Below are 18,248 nucleotides of genomic sequence, written 5' to 3'. Positions count from 1 at the left end.
GGAGTGAGGTGACCGCAAGAAAAAATTGGTAGGGTTGCAGGGTCCCACATATCTAGGAAGTTTTGTTCCCCAATTCTGTGAAAAGTTTAATTTCACAGAAACTTTCATCTACTAGGTGAGGCAGACTCCCACTACATAAGTTGAAATGAAATAGCAAAATAGTAAAGATTCACCCATGCTCCTTGAATACTCTATTAGCATTGGGGGTAAAGAGCAAGAAGAAAAGAAAGATGGAGAGAAAGAAGGGGAGAGACCAGTCTATAGATAATGTAACATATATATATATATATATATATATATATATTACAGGAAGTAAGGCATGGTCCAGCATCAGGTACCTCAGGTTTGCCACGCCCATACTGATTAAAAGTGAGTCCTTGTGTGTTTTTGTATTTTTTTTTTTTGTGCAAATAAATCGAATACAGTAAAACCTCGATATAACGGACTAATTTGGGTGAGGGAGTCCATTAAATCTGAAAGTCCGTTATATAATAAAGTAGATTTTCCAAATGCGTATGTTAAAAAATTGACAAATTAGGTAATTTACATGTTTTTACTTATGTAGAAACTTTTATGTAATTAAGTACTGTATCTATGAAAAGTTTAATTTCACAGAAAAGTTTTCTATATGTATTATTGTTTATAACCTCACCATGGTTTTGAGGCTCTAAAAAAAAGTCTGCGATCTATATCGAAATAAATAAACAAACATTTTTCCGAAAATAAACTTTAATAACAGGAAATTAATAAGAAAAAAATTATATTATTTAATTAATTTAATTTAATTTAATTATAAGCAAATCTTGGTTAAAATCATTTTAAAATTAACAGGGTGTTAATTTTCACATGTGACATAACGGACCGGAAATTTTGTCCGTTAAATCCAAAGTCTATTAAATAGAGGTTCATAAAATCGAGGGTTTACTGTATTCTTTACTGTATTCTAGCAATTGGTTTTTTTTTCATGAATTGAAACTGATTCTTCTCTGTTCTTTTAAAGATTTGTTTATTATATTACTGATGATGGACAAATAGTTTCTGTCTAAAATATTTTGATTTCATGGATACAGAGAATATTATAATATTATATTATGATTTTATAACAAAGAAATATTCTGAAAACCTTATTTTAGAAGTACAGAATGGATTTAGAAAAGGATGATCATGTATAGACCCGGCCTTTTGCCTAAAATTAATAATAGAGAAAAGAAGAGAATACAATTTAGAAACACATATTGCATTTTACAGAGATAAAAGAAACATATTATTTAACATATTAAAAGAAAGACAAATACCAAATAATATCCTAAAAGCTATCACAAGTATATATAAAAATAACCAAATACAAATAAGATTAAATCACGAGCTATCATATACGAGAGAGATAAACCAAGGGGTCTGACAGGGATGTCCCCTCTCAGCAACTGTTTTTAATATTTACTGAAATGAAATAATAATAAAATGGAATAAAAATTTACATCAAGATATTAAACTTTCTCCTACAGTGAACTTAAACACTCTCCTTTTTGCCGACAACCAAATAATAATTACAAATTCTGAAGATAACTTACAGAAAGCTATTTTAGATCTAAATGAGATAGCCAAAGATTATGGTATGATAATATCAACAGAAAAATCAAAAACTATGGCCTTTAAAGGGCAAGAACTAAAATAGTAATAGATAACAAGATCTTAGAATAGGTGAATTCATTTAACTACCTAGGATGTATGATCACATATGAAAATGAAAAATATATAAATATAAATTCATTTTCATAAGTTCATAAGTTGTAAATTTTACGGAATTTACAACTGTGTTAAAAAAAAACAACACTTTTTTATTATCCAGACGTTTCAATCTTCACATCAAGATCATCATCTGGAGCATACATAAATATACAAGACAAGCTGAGTTACATTATTAACAGTAAGCTAGAGAAACAATGATGGTGAAGCTGGCCCTTCTGATCCTGCCCTGAATACCTTACACAGAATTGAATGAAAAAGCACCAGCTGTCTACATCGCACTAAACATGTTATGAACAAAAATTTAAGGAAGCCTGTGAGATTATTATCAACCACCCCAATCTGAACAGTAATGATGGTCTGAAAATCCCAAACATGTGGAAGGTATATATTCGACCTATGGAACCTTCCTCACTAAGAACAACTATAAACAGTACTAGAAAATCCAGTATCTTAAATCAAAAATAAGAATTGTAATACTAAAAAATAGGACATCATTGTTTCTGAAAGAAAACCACCTGAAAGAATGTTTATTTCTGTCTTCATAAATTTAATTTAGCCTGATGTAATTTATAATTTTTTTTTATTATTATTTTATTTTATTTACTTTTAATTTTAATTTTTTATTTTATTTTATTTTTTTGACTAGAGGTCATGCCAACAGAATAACATGTGATCAAATCATTGTTTCTCTAGCTTACAGTTAATAATGTAACTCAGCTTGTCTTGTATATTTATGTATGCTCCAGATGATGATCTTGATGTGAAGATCAAAACGTCGGGATAATAAAAAAGTTTTTTTTTTAACATGGTTGTAAATTCTATAAAATTTTAAAATGAATGCTGATCGCCGTGTAACACTAAAAGAAATATAAACATGAAAATTGCAAAATATTTAAAAATAACAGGTGTAATTAACTCTATATTTAAACCAAACCTAGTTCAAAAACAAACCAGACTAAAAGTATACAATATGTTAGCTACCAGTCTTAATGTATGGAAGCGAAATCTGGACAATAAAACAAAAAGACAAACAAAGATTAATAACAGCAGAAATTAAGTTTATGAGAAAAACTGCAAAGTATACCCTATTTGATCACAAAAGAAATGAAGAAATTATGAAAGAATTAAACCAAGAACCAGTAATAGAAAAAATTAAAAAATATAAACATAAATGGATGGAACATGTTCAAAGAATGAAAACAAAAAGATTACCAAAACAAGCTTTAAAGTACAAGTCATTAGGAAAAAGAAAACCAGGACGTCCTCTTAAACGATTCAACGATGACTTCTAAGGCTGGAACAGGCCATGGCCTGAATCCTTGATATGCATGATGGTGATGATAATAACAAAGAAAAATTAAAATGAAACATTCAATGAAATGAAATTAAACCAAACAAAATGAAGTTTCAAAATTTATCTAAGATCCTCTGAGAATATAACCTTTTTCATTGGAATTGCCTTGAATTGGAGTGAATTTCATATTTTCATTAAAATTGTTTTCCTTATGGATACATATCCATATCTTAATTTATTTGCTTTTGTTTATACCATGCTACTTAATAGTAACATGGTATAAACGATTATGTGAGATGTGTGTTCGAGTGACATTTTTACAGAGCTTTCTTATTATTACTTTAATTACCAATTTTTTTTTATTATATCAGAGAAATCATATATAGAATTTTTATTTCAGGGACAAAGTGGAAAAGATGGTGAAAGGGGAGCACCTGGGCCATTGGGATTCAAGGTAATTTGGCTTACTAGTACACTAATTATGAAATATGTACATTTAATTTTAAAAATCGAAATTATTATTATTATTATTATTATTATTCAGGACTTCCATGGAGTCAGAAGACTCATCACAGGAGGCCCACCCTAGAAAACACAAAATCCATCATACCACTTCTTGAAATTATTCATCGTTTGTGCTCTCACCACTCTACCAAGCAATGCATTCCGCTGTTCAACTAACCTACATGCAAGGAAACCACTCCTCATCATCTTGTTCACAACTTCCTTTTGCAACATCCAGGGATGGTACCTTCTCACTCCTTCTCCTTGTTCCACCAAACATAAGAACTCCCCTGTGTCCCCCCTTTTATGACCTCTCAACAGTTTAGATGTCTCAGTCATATCACCTCTCCTTCTATCTAGCAAAATTTGCAATCTACATTCCATCTTCAAGATTGAATTAAACTGAAATCCCAATACATTTGTCCGTCTGTTCATTTTTATTCAAATCCTCTTGAACAGCTACCACATCTGCACTATTACTAATAACCCTTTCAGCTTCACATCATCTGAAAACAACTGAATATCCTCCTGTAATCCATTGACATTGTCATTAATATGAAGGTTAAACAATACAGATCCCAGTTTTCAAACCTGTGGGACCCAACTTGAAATATTCTTCTTCCTTGATACAACTCCCCTCGTACACAATTCTCTGATACCTATCAGATGACAATTCCCATTCCATTTCACAATGACATCATGCTGCAACTTAAATATCAATTTATCATGTAGCACCCTATTAAATCCTTGGTAAAATTTGAAATAACAGCAGAATATGCCTTTCAACTGCTCTTGTCACTTTATTACAAAAGCCAATCGTATTACTAAAACAAGAGCATCCTTAAGAAATTCATGCTGACCGTCACAGATAACATTACCCTCATTTGCTCAATGGTGTAAATGACCCCTCGCTAATTTCTCCAAAATCTTAACAACTATAGTTCGCCCACCAATTAGAGATTCTTCGACACTTCTGCGCATGTCAGAAAAAGGAGAATCCATTCCAATAATAGCGTAATCAGTCCATGTTGTGGGATTATTATTATTATTCAGGCCTCCATAGAGTCAAAAGACTCATCGTGGGAGGGCCTTCTTAAGAAACACCAAGTCTATCAAGACTCATCGAGGGGAGTTCCCCCCCCCCCCCCAACTCTCCCTGAACTCATTGACCGTTCTCGCTCTCACCACTCCAATGGTTCAACCACCCTCCATGCAAAAAAACCACTCCTCACCCTCTTGCTCACATTTGCCCTTCGTAACCTCCAGGGATGGCCTCTTGTCATTACTCCTTCCTGCTGTTCAACCAAGCGAAAGAACTCCCCAGTGTCAACCCTGTAACCACCTCTCAACAGTTTAAAAGTCTCAATCATATCACCTCTCCTTCTTCTATCCACCAAACTCTACAGTCCACATTCCCTCATCCGATCCTCATAACTATCACTGTTCAGTCCTGAAACCATCTTTGTTATCTGCCTTTGAACCCTTTTCACAGCTAATTTATCCCCTTCAAATCCTGGGGACCAAATCTGAGAACAGTAGTCCAAGTGTGGTCTGATCAGGGTCTTATACAAAGGAATGATAACTGTTTTATCTCTGCAGGTCAGTGTCCTTCTCCTTTTTGCAGCAATCCTCTGTGTTACCTTCACCACCTTTGCAACATGTCCCCTAAATTTCAGGTTTCTATCAATCATCAATCCCAGATCTCTTGTCTCCTCTACTTTCTCCAGTATAACTCCTGCTATAGAGTATAATTCCTAAACCTCAAGACCTTACATTTTGCTGCATTAAACCGAAACACCCATTCATTTTCCCATCTATCTAGCTTATTCAAATCCTCTTGCAGGGATGAGTTGTTTATTATTACAGGTCGGAAAATTAACTTCTCTTTTATGATTATTGTAGTTAGCTGTGTTGCTAGTATAACAGTTGGAAAATTTTACCTATAAAGCACGTGATTTCGCGTGTTGGCGACCAATTCATACGTCCTTTATTTCTTTCTCCCCTTCAGCATGAATCGACTATTCTTGGCAAGACGCCAAACAGAGACCTACAAACGGTGGGCAAACAATACTTATGAAATACAAACTAGTCTACAGTTTGACACTTCCATTCTACTACCAACCTTATACAATTACACTGTCTTATCCTCCTACCACTCCTTGGGCATCTTTCCTTTAGCCTGACTCATTGAAAAGCCAGGTTATCAGAGCTGTCAGTTCTTTAGTGCATTCTCTCAAAATCCATGACAAAATCTCATCCTATCCCATTGCTTTATTGATATCCAGAGCAGGGCCATCGCCAGATTAGATCATGCCCTGAGGCAAACAATTAAATAACACTCCTGATGGATTATAAGACAAAAATATAAGAAAATCTCCAATTGCTATTTTGTTTTTATTACAAGAGAAACATTAATTGAAAACAATTACATAATAATATTAATTAAAGGTTTGCTCTACTAGGATATCGCACAATAAAACTGTTTATAAGTTCTTCTAAATTTAAATTATAAGCTATGTTTGCCTCTATCGATATAGTTGCTAGACCAACCAATCTTTCTTGGGTCACTGCTGTTCACAAATAATTATTAATCAGTTTAAGCTTGGAAAAACTTCTTTCCACACTTGCTATGCTAACAGGAATTGTTAGCGTAGCAATGCCGCATACCGCAATATGGCTGAACAAGCGCCCTTATTAAGCCGCTCCATGAGGCAGGCTGCCTCTGTGCTACACCCTGTCGACGGTACTGATCCAGAGTACACAATATTTGAAACACACTCTCTTCTTGCACTTCTAAATCTCAAATCTGCACCATCCCTCTAGTATTAAAACCTTCTTCTCTAGGAACAACTCCACTATGTCCTTTGAATCAGTCACTCTACTGGTATGTTCATCCAACAATGTCATTTTTCCATAATTCCTCCTCCTATGCCACAGTGACGAGAGAATTCCTAAGGATATCAGTTGGATCTCAGGACCAATTGCTTCTCATAGTCCAGTTTTGCCTTCCTTCCCATACTAGTCACTTTACTGGCCTGAGTCTTATGCTCTTCATGCATCTGCTCCCCACCCTTCTCCTTATATCTCTTCCATAATTGCCTTTTAACCTGCAGTTTCTATTTGATATTGTTTGTCATCCACTTTACCAAATCATGTAATTTTTTTCACTTGCTATTGCTGCTAATAAATATTCCTTCACCAGTTCCCAAGCACTGATAATATCCTGTGCTTCCTAGCTGATTTCTAAGATTATTATAATCACCTGCCTTATAATTCCACATACATTCCTTTCTCTATGATACTCCTACATCTACATATCTATTCATCCTCCATGGTCAGAGATTCCATTTCAGTTATAATCAGATCTTCTGATGCTATTACCAAATCCAAAATTCTTGAACCTCATTTTAGTTCTACTACATGTTGCCTAAGACATTTGTCCTTCAAGAATTCCAGAAATTCCATCCCTTACTACTATATACAGTTTCCTCATCCCAATTTATAATGCTGCAGTTAAAATCTCCCATAACAATCATACTTTTTGCATTCACAAAGATTAATTGCCTAAATATCTCCTACTCTTCACCCACTATGCTCCCTGACCTATAGCAACACCCTCCTAAATATCCTGTACTGCCCAACTCCACCTGATCCCCATATGCTCTCAAAACTATTAGTGCCATTGCTATTCAAATCCTCAACTCTGAGAGGACATAACTCATTAGTTATCATAAGCAGTACTCCACCACTGCATTTGTCCTTCCTATCTGTAAAAAATGCTATGCTCTGCTACTTTTATTTCTGACGAGATACCATCTTCCATCAACCATGTCACTTTCTTTAGTTTTTGAGGGGCAACTACCTCAAATAGTATGTAACAGAGGGCATACGAGGATCGAGGGTCTTGGATTTGATCATCTCATTAGAGGATGTAATTATAAATGAGGTGTCCAATCACCCACTGATTAGTGAGAGTAAGCATGAAGTGATTACCTGGGTGGTTGCTAGCAGTGTGAGGACCAGGAGCAGCTCGTGCATAGGCACTGCGGAACTGCAGTACCCCCATTTTTTCTTGATATATAGATATATTTATTAATTTATTTATATTTGCTTGTAATATTTAATTTTATCATCAACAATTTTGATGATAAAATTAATTTATACAATAATAATACAATTTACAATTATAATACAATTAAATTTATAATACAATTAAATTTATAATAATACAATTTAGGGGTGCTTAAGGGTCAAAGCTGTATAACTGAGAGGAGACCTCCACATAGCCTTTAAAGGAATGCGGAGAACCGACCAGGGCTTCTGACCTAATGTCCAATCCTCACCTTCTCGTGGTGCACCCTGTTGGGTATCTACTTTGATACTGAACGAACGAGGATGGGCTGGCAATTTGGGATTTAGCCGACCAAATTGTATTCTTATTGGTTAAACAAAAATAAAAAACGATGGTACAACATGACAAAATTTCATGCCGGCTGGGGCGTCGCCAGGTTAAACAAGGCCCCCGTTGTTTTCGCCAGGGAACCAGGGCGAACAGCGAAAAGTCAGCTACTGGAACAAATCTGAAAACAAACCCCAACTCAACATCACCAGAGTTAAAGATCAGTACTATCAATGTAAGAAGCCTGAATGGCAAAGAAATGGAGCTAGCTGAGGAATTAGATAAGTACCAGATCGACATAATAGGGGTGACTGAAACAAAAAAGACCAAAACTGGTGAGATCTTTCTGAGCAATAAATACAAAATGTTATATTCAGGCAATAACAATCAAGGAAAAGAAGGAGTAGCCATAGTATTCAACACAAAATACGAGGCTAATCTTCTTGAATGGCAGTCAGTCTCAAGTAGAGTAATGTGGGCAAATATGAGAATGGGGAACTGGACAATGAGACTTATTTGTGCCTATGGTCCCACAGAAGGTTCTACTAAGGTAGAAGTGGAGGAATTTTTTGAGGCTTTAGAAAAAGCAACTGACACAATGAAAAAGGAAAAGTTGGTCCTTGTTGGGGATCTAAATAGTAGAGTAGGAAATGATTGTGAGACATACAAAAATATTTTGGGAAAATTTGGAGAAAAGAGCAAAGCTAATAATAATGGCAAATATCTGTTGGATTTCTGCTCAGGACATGGACTTGTTATTACTAACACCATGTTCCAACATAAAAATGTGCACAAATTCACATGGAGAGAAGAGGCTAGGAATAAGAAAAGTCTCATTGACTATGTTATTGTTGATAGTGATGTTTTCTCCCTGGTGCAGGACACCAGCGTGTACAGAGGATTTGAAATTGGAAGTGATCACTATTTAGTCTTGAGCAGGATAAAATTGAATTTCATATTGAAAAGAATAACATGTAAGAAAGTTTTAAAGCGAATAAAAGTTGAGCAGCTCTCAGATGTAAACTGTAGACTAAAATACAGAAATATTATTGAAAAGAAAATGAAAGAGTTTGAGAACAGGAATCAAACCTTGGAGATTCAGTGGCAAACTCTGAAGGAAACATTGATTGATTCTGCCAGAGAGGCATGTGGTGAGGTTGTGTGCAAAGATAAAAAAATCAGAACTCCCTGGTGGACACAGGAAGTTAAAGAGGCAGTGAAGGAAAAGAAGAAAGCATATCAAAAGTTCCTGGCAAATAAGTCAGCTTTTACTCTTACAGAATACAGAGACAAATGTAAGAAAGCTAAACAGTGTGTAAAACTAGCTAAACAAAAGTCATGGGAGGACTTTGGCAAGAATATAGAAAATAAATATCAAGAAGGTTGCAAAATATTCTGGAGGTTGTTGAAGAAGCTTAGGAATGGAGGAAAGAGTGCTGTAAAAGGAATTAGAGATGATAAAGGTGAAATGAAAACAGGAGAAAAAGATATCCTTGAAGTATGGAGTAATTACTTTGAAAAACTGCTAAATGAAACAAGCAGTGATGACAGCACAGTGATAAAAAACACTGACCAGGCATGCAGTCAGGAATACATATCCATACTTGAAGTAGAAAAAGCCATCAAAGGCTTGAAATGTGGAAAGGCAGCAGGAGTAGATGATATTCGACCAGAAATGCTGAAGTATGGTGGTATAAGAGTCTTACAGTGGCTGCACTGCATAGTTCAGAAAGCCTGGACAGAGGGACGAATTCCCGATGATTGGAGTAGAGCTCTCATAGTACCCATATATAAAAAGGGAAATAAAACTGAATGTGAGAATTACAGAGGTATTTCCCTACTGAGTGTTCCTGGCAAGATCTATGCAAGTATACTTGAGAAACGGTTGAGAAGAATTGTGGAAGAAAAGCTTGGTGAAGAACAAGCTGGATTCAGGCCAAATAGAGGCTGTCAGGATCAGATCTTCACTTTACGACAAATAGTCGAGAAAGCATGGGAATATAACAAAGATCTGTATTTAAGTTTTGTCGATTTGGAAAAGGCATATGACAAGGTGCCAAGAGAGAAGCTATTCAATACACTGCAGTTATATGGTGTCAATGGGGCATTATATCAAGCAATACTTAGTCTTTATTTGAGTTGTGAGTCAGCAGTTAGAATTGAAGGAAGTACAGGAAGATGGTTTAATGTTAAATCTGGTGTGAGACAAGGATGTACATTATCCCCTCTGTTATTCATTATCTATATGGATCACATTATGAAGGAATGTGGTATTAAACCTGATATCAAAATTGGAGATGTTAATGTCAGCTCTTTGCTTTATGCGGATGATGTTATACTTCTAAATAAATCCGCTACAAGTCTGCAAGATTCTCTGACTAAATTGAATAGCTGTTGTAATAGATATGGTATGAAGGTCAGCAATAAAAAGACAAAGACAATGAAAATAGGCAGAATCATTGAAAATGTCAACTGTGTTGTGAATGGAGAACCTGTGGAACAAGTAAAACATTTCAGATACTTAGGCACAATTTTTACTGAAGATGGTAAACTAAATATAGAAATAGACAACAGAATCAGCAAAGCTGGTATCGTGGGAAGTCAATTGAATAAATTCATATGGAATAAGAAAGAAATTAGTCGGAACACTAAATTAGCTGTATACAAGACTGTGTTCAAACCAATTTTAACTTATGGATCTGAGAGCTGGGTCAGAAGTAAAACACTTGACCAAAGACTAGAGACCGCAGATATGAGAGTCCTGAGAAAGATTAGAGGCGTGAACAGATGGCATCAATGGCAATATCATGTTAAAAATGAGGATATTAGGAAAGAACTTGACATTGTCAGCATCCAGGAATGCGTTAGCAGAGCTAATCTCAGATGGTATGGTCACTTAAATAGAATGGGAGAGGAAAGATTAGCAAAACAAGTGTTCTCTGCCAGGTTGGCAGGAAAACGACCCAGAGGAAGACCAAGATATAGGTGGATTGATACGGTGCAAAGTGCCTTAGACGATAGAAATATAAGATCTGATAATGTTGGAGTCTTGACAAGTAACAGACTGATTTGGAGGAAAATTGTAGATAGGAAGTTAGTAATGATGTAATTTTTTCATGTAGTACTGTCATATCCTGTACACCCCTTGAGGGTACATGACAGGAATTTGATGATGATGATGATGATGATAATACAATTTATAAAATAAGAGAATCTATACAATTCTCCTATTTTGTATAAAAATTAATAAAAATCCATCTTGTAGCACATAGGAGGGCGAAGGATGCTTGCAGCACTGTGCTTACCACAGTGTCATATTGCTACGCACGCAAGCATATGCATGTCATAGTGAAATGCGAGCTATTAGCGTAATGCAGCACTGTCCATTGCACAGTTCCACTGTTGTTTATATGCAGTTTGCGCCAGTAGTAGAGTGTTTGTAGTGCTTATCGTGTTTACTCCGTCTGTTTAAATATTTGGACATTACAATTAAAGGATTTTAATTGTAATGTCCAAAAATTGTGAATCCATTCCTTTAATTACAAGTAAAGGAATGGATTTTATTTTTAAGTAATTTTGAATTATACTAAACTGTATAATTTTATTGATAATAAACAATATTTTTCATGAAACAAAACAAGAAGAATATATTTTATTTTTAAGTAATTTTGAATTATACCAACCTGCATAATTTTATAGATAATAAAAAATATTTTTTCATGTTTAATTTTTTTTTAAAAAAAATTGTAACTATAATTTTGATATTTTATCAAAACATGTATACACTGTACTTAAGTCTCTATGTATATTTCGAATGTTGCAGCACCCCACAATTTCAAGCTACGAACTAACACTGGTCAGGACCTCTGTGAGAATTGATTATATGTGGAACTACAAGGGGGGGGATGATTATGAAGAGTTCAGGAGACAGCTTACAGGTGTAGCATGGAATGAGGAGTTAGCAGGAAAAGAGATAATGCATGTAGACATTACTTCTAGAAGTAATGTCTACATGTATTCCAAGGGTTAGAATGTTAAATAGGGTAGGTGTGAAATGGATGCAGATATGATACAGAGAAAAAGACCATTATGGAGGCAGCATAAGAGAAGTGGTAATAACCAGTTCCATGAGGATTACAAAGACCAGGCAAGACGGGTGACTTGGTTGGTAAGAGTAGCAAAATTGACGTATGAGCAGCAGTTAGCTAATGAAGCCAAAAAGAATCCTAAGAAGTTTTTTCGATATGTAGCCAGCAAAAAAAAAAATAAAGAATGATTATGGAAGGATGATATTCATTTGGGAAAATGGTATAAAGACAGCTGTTGCGGAGGATATAGTGGAGATACTTAATGAGAAATTCATAAAGGTCTTTAAATCTTGTGAATGTGACTTTATGTGGAGGGATTGAGAGCAGCTGATGATAGGAATGAGAGACTGACTGTAATTGAGCAAGAGGTGTATGGGGAGTTGAGCAAACTAGATGTTAATAAAGTTGTGGGACTTTGTTTTTGTAAAGTAAAATTAGGGGTGTGAGATATACATGAGGGTAAGTATATTCAAGTAAATACAGTATTACCATAAGAGGCAACTCCTTCTACCATCCATTTTGATAATTCTAGTATCCCTGTATCGAAGCACTGACTTGTTTGGAGAACAACATTTTCTCTCTCTCTCCAGATGCCTACATCCTTCTGCATTCAAATGCAAGCCATCTCTCGCATACAGTTCCTTTGTGTTATCAAATGCCCTCCATGTATCCATGAAATCCAAGCCTTGCTTTCAACACATTCTGCCTATAATACTATTCATTATTGACACTCTTCCCCATAGCTCTGCATTATGCCACTATCTTCCCTACATCTGTCTTCTTCTGTACAACCTTGAGCATGAACCTGAGATCTCTTGCTATCTGATTCACACTGACTCTCAAGTCATTCATTTCCTTCATCGCAAACATCTCATCCACTCTTTCACCTCACTTAATTGACATAATCATACTATTTATTGTTCCTCCAGGCTGATACTCCTCTGGCATTCTATCTTGCATATCATGGATCATGGAGTCTATATATATCACACCTCTTACCACCTTACCACCCTGTTTCTTCCTTGCTCACCTGCCCCCTCATTCTCTCCACTCTGACACTTTCTCTCCTTGTTCTTCCACTTACCTGCCATCCTATCATCTTTCCATCACTGTTTCACCTTTCTCTCATTCCCTTTCTTTCGCTGGTTCTCTAATTATTTCCCTTTCTATCATTCTCCTAAGTCTCTCTAATTCGTACTCTGATTTGCTTTGCATTCAGTGTTTCCAATCTCCTAATGTCTTCTTTCACGCTTCTTACCTTGTTCCTGATACATTCCACTACTTCTTTCAGAATATCTCTCTCTCTCTCTCTCTTTCTGCAAGCTACATACTCTCACTTGACATTCATCTTCCCATTCAACACCATCTTCTTAAACTACACCATCTCCCAAACTTGCTGCTCCCCCTACTTTTATTCGAGTTTTTACATTCTTATTCACATGCTGCTCGTTTTCCTCACTCTCAATCATGCAACTTGTTTCTCTCACTTGATATTTCACTGCCAAGCTCCATTATACTAACTTCTTAATAAGAAAGTTTTTTCCATTTTCTACATTGTATGCAGACATGATGCACTCCCTTTTCTCTCATCTGACACATTTCCAACTGCTGGGATGCTTACATGCTTCAAGCACAGCATACCACAAAAAAACCATAGTATGCTTGTAGACTATAGTCCTTAAACGATGGCGTCCTCGTGTGATAAGCCACTGGCAAACTGAATTGCAGCTGCCACCATTATTCAAACACTGCATAAAGAATACTAACAAACTATACTAAAATATTACATTTAAGTACAAATTCTCCAAGTGCAAACTACCCACAGGCTATAGGTTCTATCTAGTTTTGATTCCCTATAAATTTAATCCTTTCCTCTAGTGTTACATGGTGATCAGCATTCATCTCAGACAAATTATGAAGACTACAACCATGTTAGAATTAATTATTTTAATTTCCTGACATTTCAATTGTCATATTAAGGTCACCATCTGGAGTATACGCATATATTATTATTATTATTGTTATTAACATCTGAACTCCATGGAGTTAAACTCATCATGTGAGGTACATATAAATGCACACAATGCTCATTCAACTGCACTTTAAACTGATTCAATTTAAGAGTGGATGATTCAATTCAAGAATGGAAAGAGTGGATATATTACATTAAATGTAATATATCCACTCTTCTTCCTATTCACGAGACTTAAACTTACATTCTATCAATCTGTCCTCATACTCCACATTCCAAAGACCACTGACAACCTTTGTGAATCTTCTCTGGACCCTTTCCAGCATATCCTCATCACCATGAAAACCCAGCAACCAAATCTGTGCACAATAATCCATATGAGGGATGATCAAGGCCTTATACAACGCCATCATAACCTTTCTGCATGTCAGGGTCCTCTTCATCATCGTCATTATCCGATGTGATGTCTTCACTACTTGTGCGATGTAGTCCCTGAATTTCAGGTCCTTGTAAACCATCATTCTGAGATCTCTCATCTCCTCTACATTCTTTAAAGTTTCCCCACCAAGTGTATACTTTGCATCGTATTGTTGCATACCAAATCTCAAACCTTACACTTTGCAATATTGAACAGATAATTCCACTTACCTGCCTATTCATGCAATCTATTCAAGTCCTCTTGTAAGGCTGTAACATCCACTTGACTCTGCATTGCATTCCTCAGTTTTGCATCATATGCAAACAGCTGCATATCACTAGATAAACCTATCCCAATATCATTAACATACAAATTGAACAACAATGGTCCCAAAACTGACCCCATCAGTACAGCACTAGTGACCTTCCTCTTTCAGGATACTGCACCTCCATATACAACTTTCTGATTAGTATCTGACAGCCAGTCACTGATCCAACTCAGAAGTTGGTTGTCCAATCCTATCTGTTTTAATTTATTTAACAGTTTGTCTTGTGGCACTCTAGCAAAAGCTTTAGCAAAATCCAAATACATCATTGTATATGCATCTCCCCTGTCCAAGGTATTTAACACCTTGTTATAGTACATAAGAAAGTTAGTAAAACATAATCTCCTTTTAATAAAAAAAAAACATGCTGATAACCACAGAGAATACTGCTATTATCAACCCATTCCTGTATCCTACATCTCACCAGTCTCTCCAGTACCTTCACCTCAAATATAATATATCCACTCTTCCTCCTATTCACGAGACTTTGAAACTTACATTCTATCAATCTGTCGTCATACTCCAGACATGCAGATTAGCCTATAATTTGAATCTACCTCAGCCTTATCACTACCTTTATGCAATGGAACAATTTTACTCTCCTTCCACTATCTTGGAACCTGTGATGTTGAAAGAGGCATGCCAGTGTTAATATTTAATGTGCCATTTGTCCTTTTCAGATGTCATCTCCTTCCAGGAGGTTGACTACCATGAGCTTCCATCATGTACAGTTTTGTTCTTCTCTTTTACATTCTTCATAGGACAAAAATGTCCAGTCCTTAATATTTCCCATCCAATCTGTTCTTTGTCTTCCTCTTCTTCTTATTCCTTGTATCTTCCTCATTCCCTGCACCTCCAGGGAGTCCAATGACTCATCAAGGGAGGATGCCTTCTCTACAAACTTGTCTCCACTACTCAATCCACCAATTATTATCATAATATCCTATGGAGTCAGAAAATCATCTAGGAGGTCCTTTTTGTCATACAAACAGCTCATCATGTTGTTTCTTAAATACATTCAAATTCTCTGCAGACAACATGCACTCAGCCATTGCATTCCAATCATTGACAGCTGCAAAAGGTTTTTGTGCAAAAGAACCTTCTTCTCACTTACTTGCTCACATCCTCCTTATACAACTTCCTGGGATGACCTTTTGTTCTCTCCCGATCTCCCAACATTTTATGAAAAACCTCTTTAATGTTAATCATATAACAATCCCTTACCAACTTTTACATCTCTATCATATCACCCCTCTTCCTCCTATCCATTAGACTCTGTAAATTGCAGTGTCTCAATCTTTATTCATATTCAACATTTCAGAGATCAGAACCTACTTTAGTCATTTGCCACTGGACAATTTTCATTATCTCTTCATTATTTTGCAAACCAGGTAACCAAATCTGTGCACAGTAGTCCATATGTAGCATAATCAAGGCCTTATACATGAAAACTAGAATAAATCCTTACTTCTACAAATCAGTGTCCTATTCATCATTGCCAGAATTGTGTTGTCTTCACAGTTTTTGCAATATGTCCTCTAAATTTTAGATCCTTATCTACCATTATCCCAAGATCCCTTATTTCTTCTACCTACAACAATATATCCCCAGCAAGAGTAAATTCTACATCCCATCTTTGTTTTCTAAATTTTAAAACTTTACATAGAGCCTGTGTAGTTCAGTGGATGTGGCGTTTGCACACCACAGTGCGTGGTCTCACGAAGGAAGACTTGGTTTGAGCACGTGGCGGTGAATTTGAGCTGTGCAGAAGAAAGTGATTTTTAATCGGTGAATAGTCCGCTTTTTCCCCATTTTTCTACGTTTTTGAGTGCTAAATTGTTTCTCTGAATACGAGTGTACTTCAGTGGTTGTTTTTTGGAAGTTAGTTGCTGTCGCGATATAATATATTTTGGTACCATCGGAATCGAACGCGCAATGGTGGAAGACAAAACGAAGCTAAGTTACTGTATTTAGTTATATTTCATTTTATTTAATTATATTTAGTACTTAAACGTTCTGATGTTTGTACTTTTTTTTCCCTCTTACTTATTAATTGAATAATTATTAAAGATTACACTACTCGGCAGTAAGGAATGATGGTGGATTCAGCAGCAGTCGCAAGTGGCGTAACACCAAGTCCTCCGCCATTTAAGAACTCAATTATTAGCAATATCATAAGGGACTTTGTGGCATGCAGTACTTGCGGCATGTATGCATCTCGGGAATTACATATGTGGCTTGTTAAAGAGAGCGGAGAGCGTATGTGCGCAAAATGCAGGCAGTTGGAGGAAATAAGTACATTAGATATATCGATATCCGACTTTGTTGCTCCAGGAACGGGGAATGAATGTAGGAAGACAAGTAGTGTGATAGGAGAGAATGAGAAAATAATAGTTGATAGTGTGGAAGGTGTGAGTGACTGTGAAAGTTTAGGAGATGGTTTTGTTTGGGAGAGTGAATTTAGATTAAGAGTGACTGACCTGCAGAACGAGATAGATGAGTTGAAAGAGGACGTGGAATGTCTTGTGAATGAGAGCAGAAGTATGAAAGATAAGATTAGGAGAATGGAAGAGAAAAATGCAAGGCGAATCAGCGTAGTAGAGAGAGAATTTAGGGAGTATGAGTGAGAGGTATGGGGGTGCTAGAAGAGGAGAGAATGGAAACAGTAGAATAGAGGGAATGAGAGAGAGGTAGGGGAATGCTAGCAGACGAGAGGATGGAAACAGTAGGAGAGATGGAATGAGAGAGAGATATAGAAGTGCTAGAAGAGGAGAGAATGGAAACGGTAGGAGAGATGGAATGAGAGAGAGGTATGGGAATGCTAGAAGACGAGAGGATGGAAACAGTAGTAGGAGAGACAGAATGAGAGAGGGATATGGAAGTGCTAGAAGTGGAGAAAATGGAAACAGTAGGAGAGAGGGAATGAGAGAGAGAGATGTATGGGAGTGCTAGAAGAGGAGAGAATGGAAACAGTAGAAGAGAGAGGTATGGGATTGAAAGAAGAGGAGAGAATGGAAACAATAGGAGCAAGGGAATGGTAAGAGGTATAATGTATGGCGACTCAATGATCCGTGGTGTTCAAGATAGGATGCGTGAGGAGTGTTTGCCAGGAGGAACAATAGAAAGGGTGGCTATGGCAACTAAGAGAGGTGAAAGGGTGGATGAGATGATTGTGATGGTAGGAACGAATGACTTGAGTGGTAATGTAAGTTGGGCAGCGAGAGATATGAGATTTTTGCTTGAGCCTGTACGGAAGAAGACAGAGAGGAAAAATAGTGTGCGTGTTGCCTAGGTATGATAATGATGAACTGAGCAGAAGAGCGGTGATATTGAATGGCATAATAGCAAGAATGTGTGACAAGAGAGGACTGGTATATGTGGATGCTTGGAGTGCGTTTGAGGGAAGAGAGGAATTGTATACAAGACACCGTTTACATTTGAGTGAGGAAGGACGTGGGCATCTGGAGAGATTGTTGTTCTGAACAAGTCAGTGTGTCCC

The 18,248-nt window shown here is 36.3% G+C and overlaps 1 protein-coding gene across 1 annotated transcript in view; it reads left to right on the top strand.

Moving 5' to 3' along the window:
- Positions 1-18,248, top strand: part of LOC150098313 (uncharacterized) — a 571,066-nt gene that overhangs the window by 252,580 nt on the left and 300,238 nt on the right. Inside the window, exon 13 of the mRNA XM_090405143.1 lies at positions 3,444-3,497. Coding sequence (XP_090261269.1) covers positions 3,444-3,497 — 54 coding nt within the window. The remainder of the gene's footprint in view (positions 1-3,443; positions 3,498-18,248) is intronic.

The sequence above is a fragment of the Typopeltis vanoorti genome, chromosome 15 (genome assembly GCF_054136105.1).
Source record: "Typopeltis vanoorti isolate ZY-2024b chromosome 15, IOZ_Tvanoo_1.0, whole genome shotgun sequence".
In the NCBI taxonomy this organism is placed as follows: domain Eukaryota; kingdom Metazoa; phylum Arthropoda; class Arachnida; order Uropygi; family Thelyphonidae; genus Typopeltis; species Typopeltis vanoorti.
Note: the sequence above shows the minus strand (reverse complement) of the source record. Positions and strands in the feature narration are given on the sequence as shown.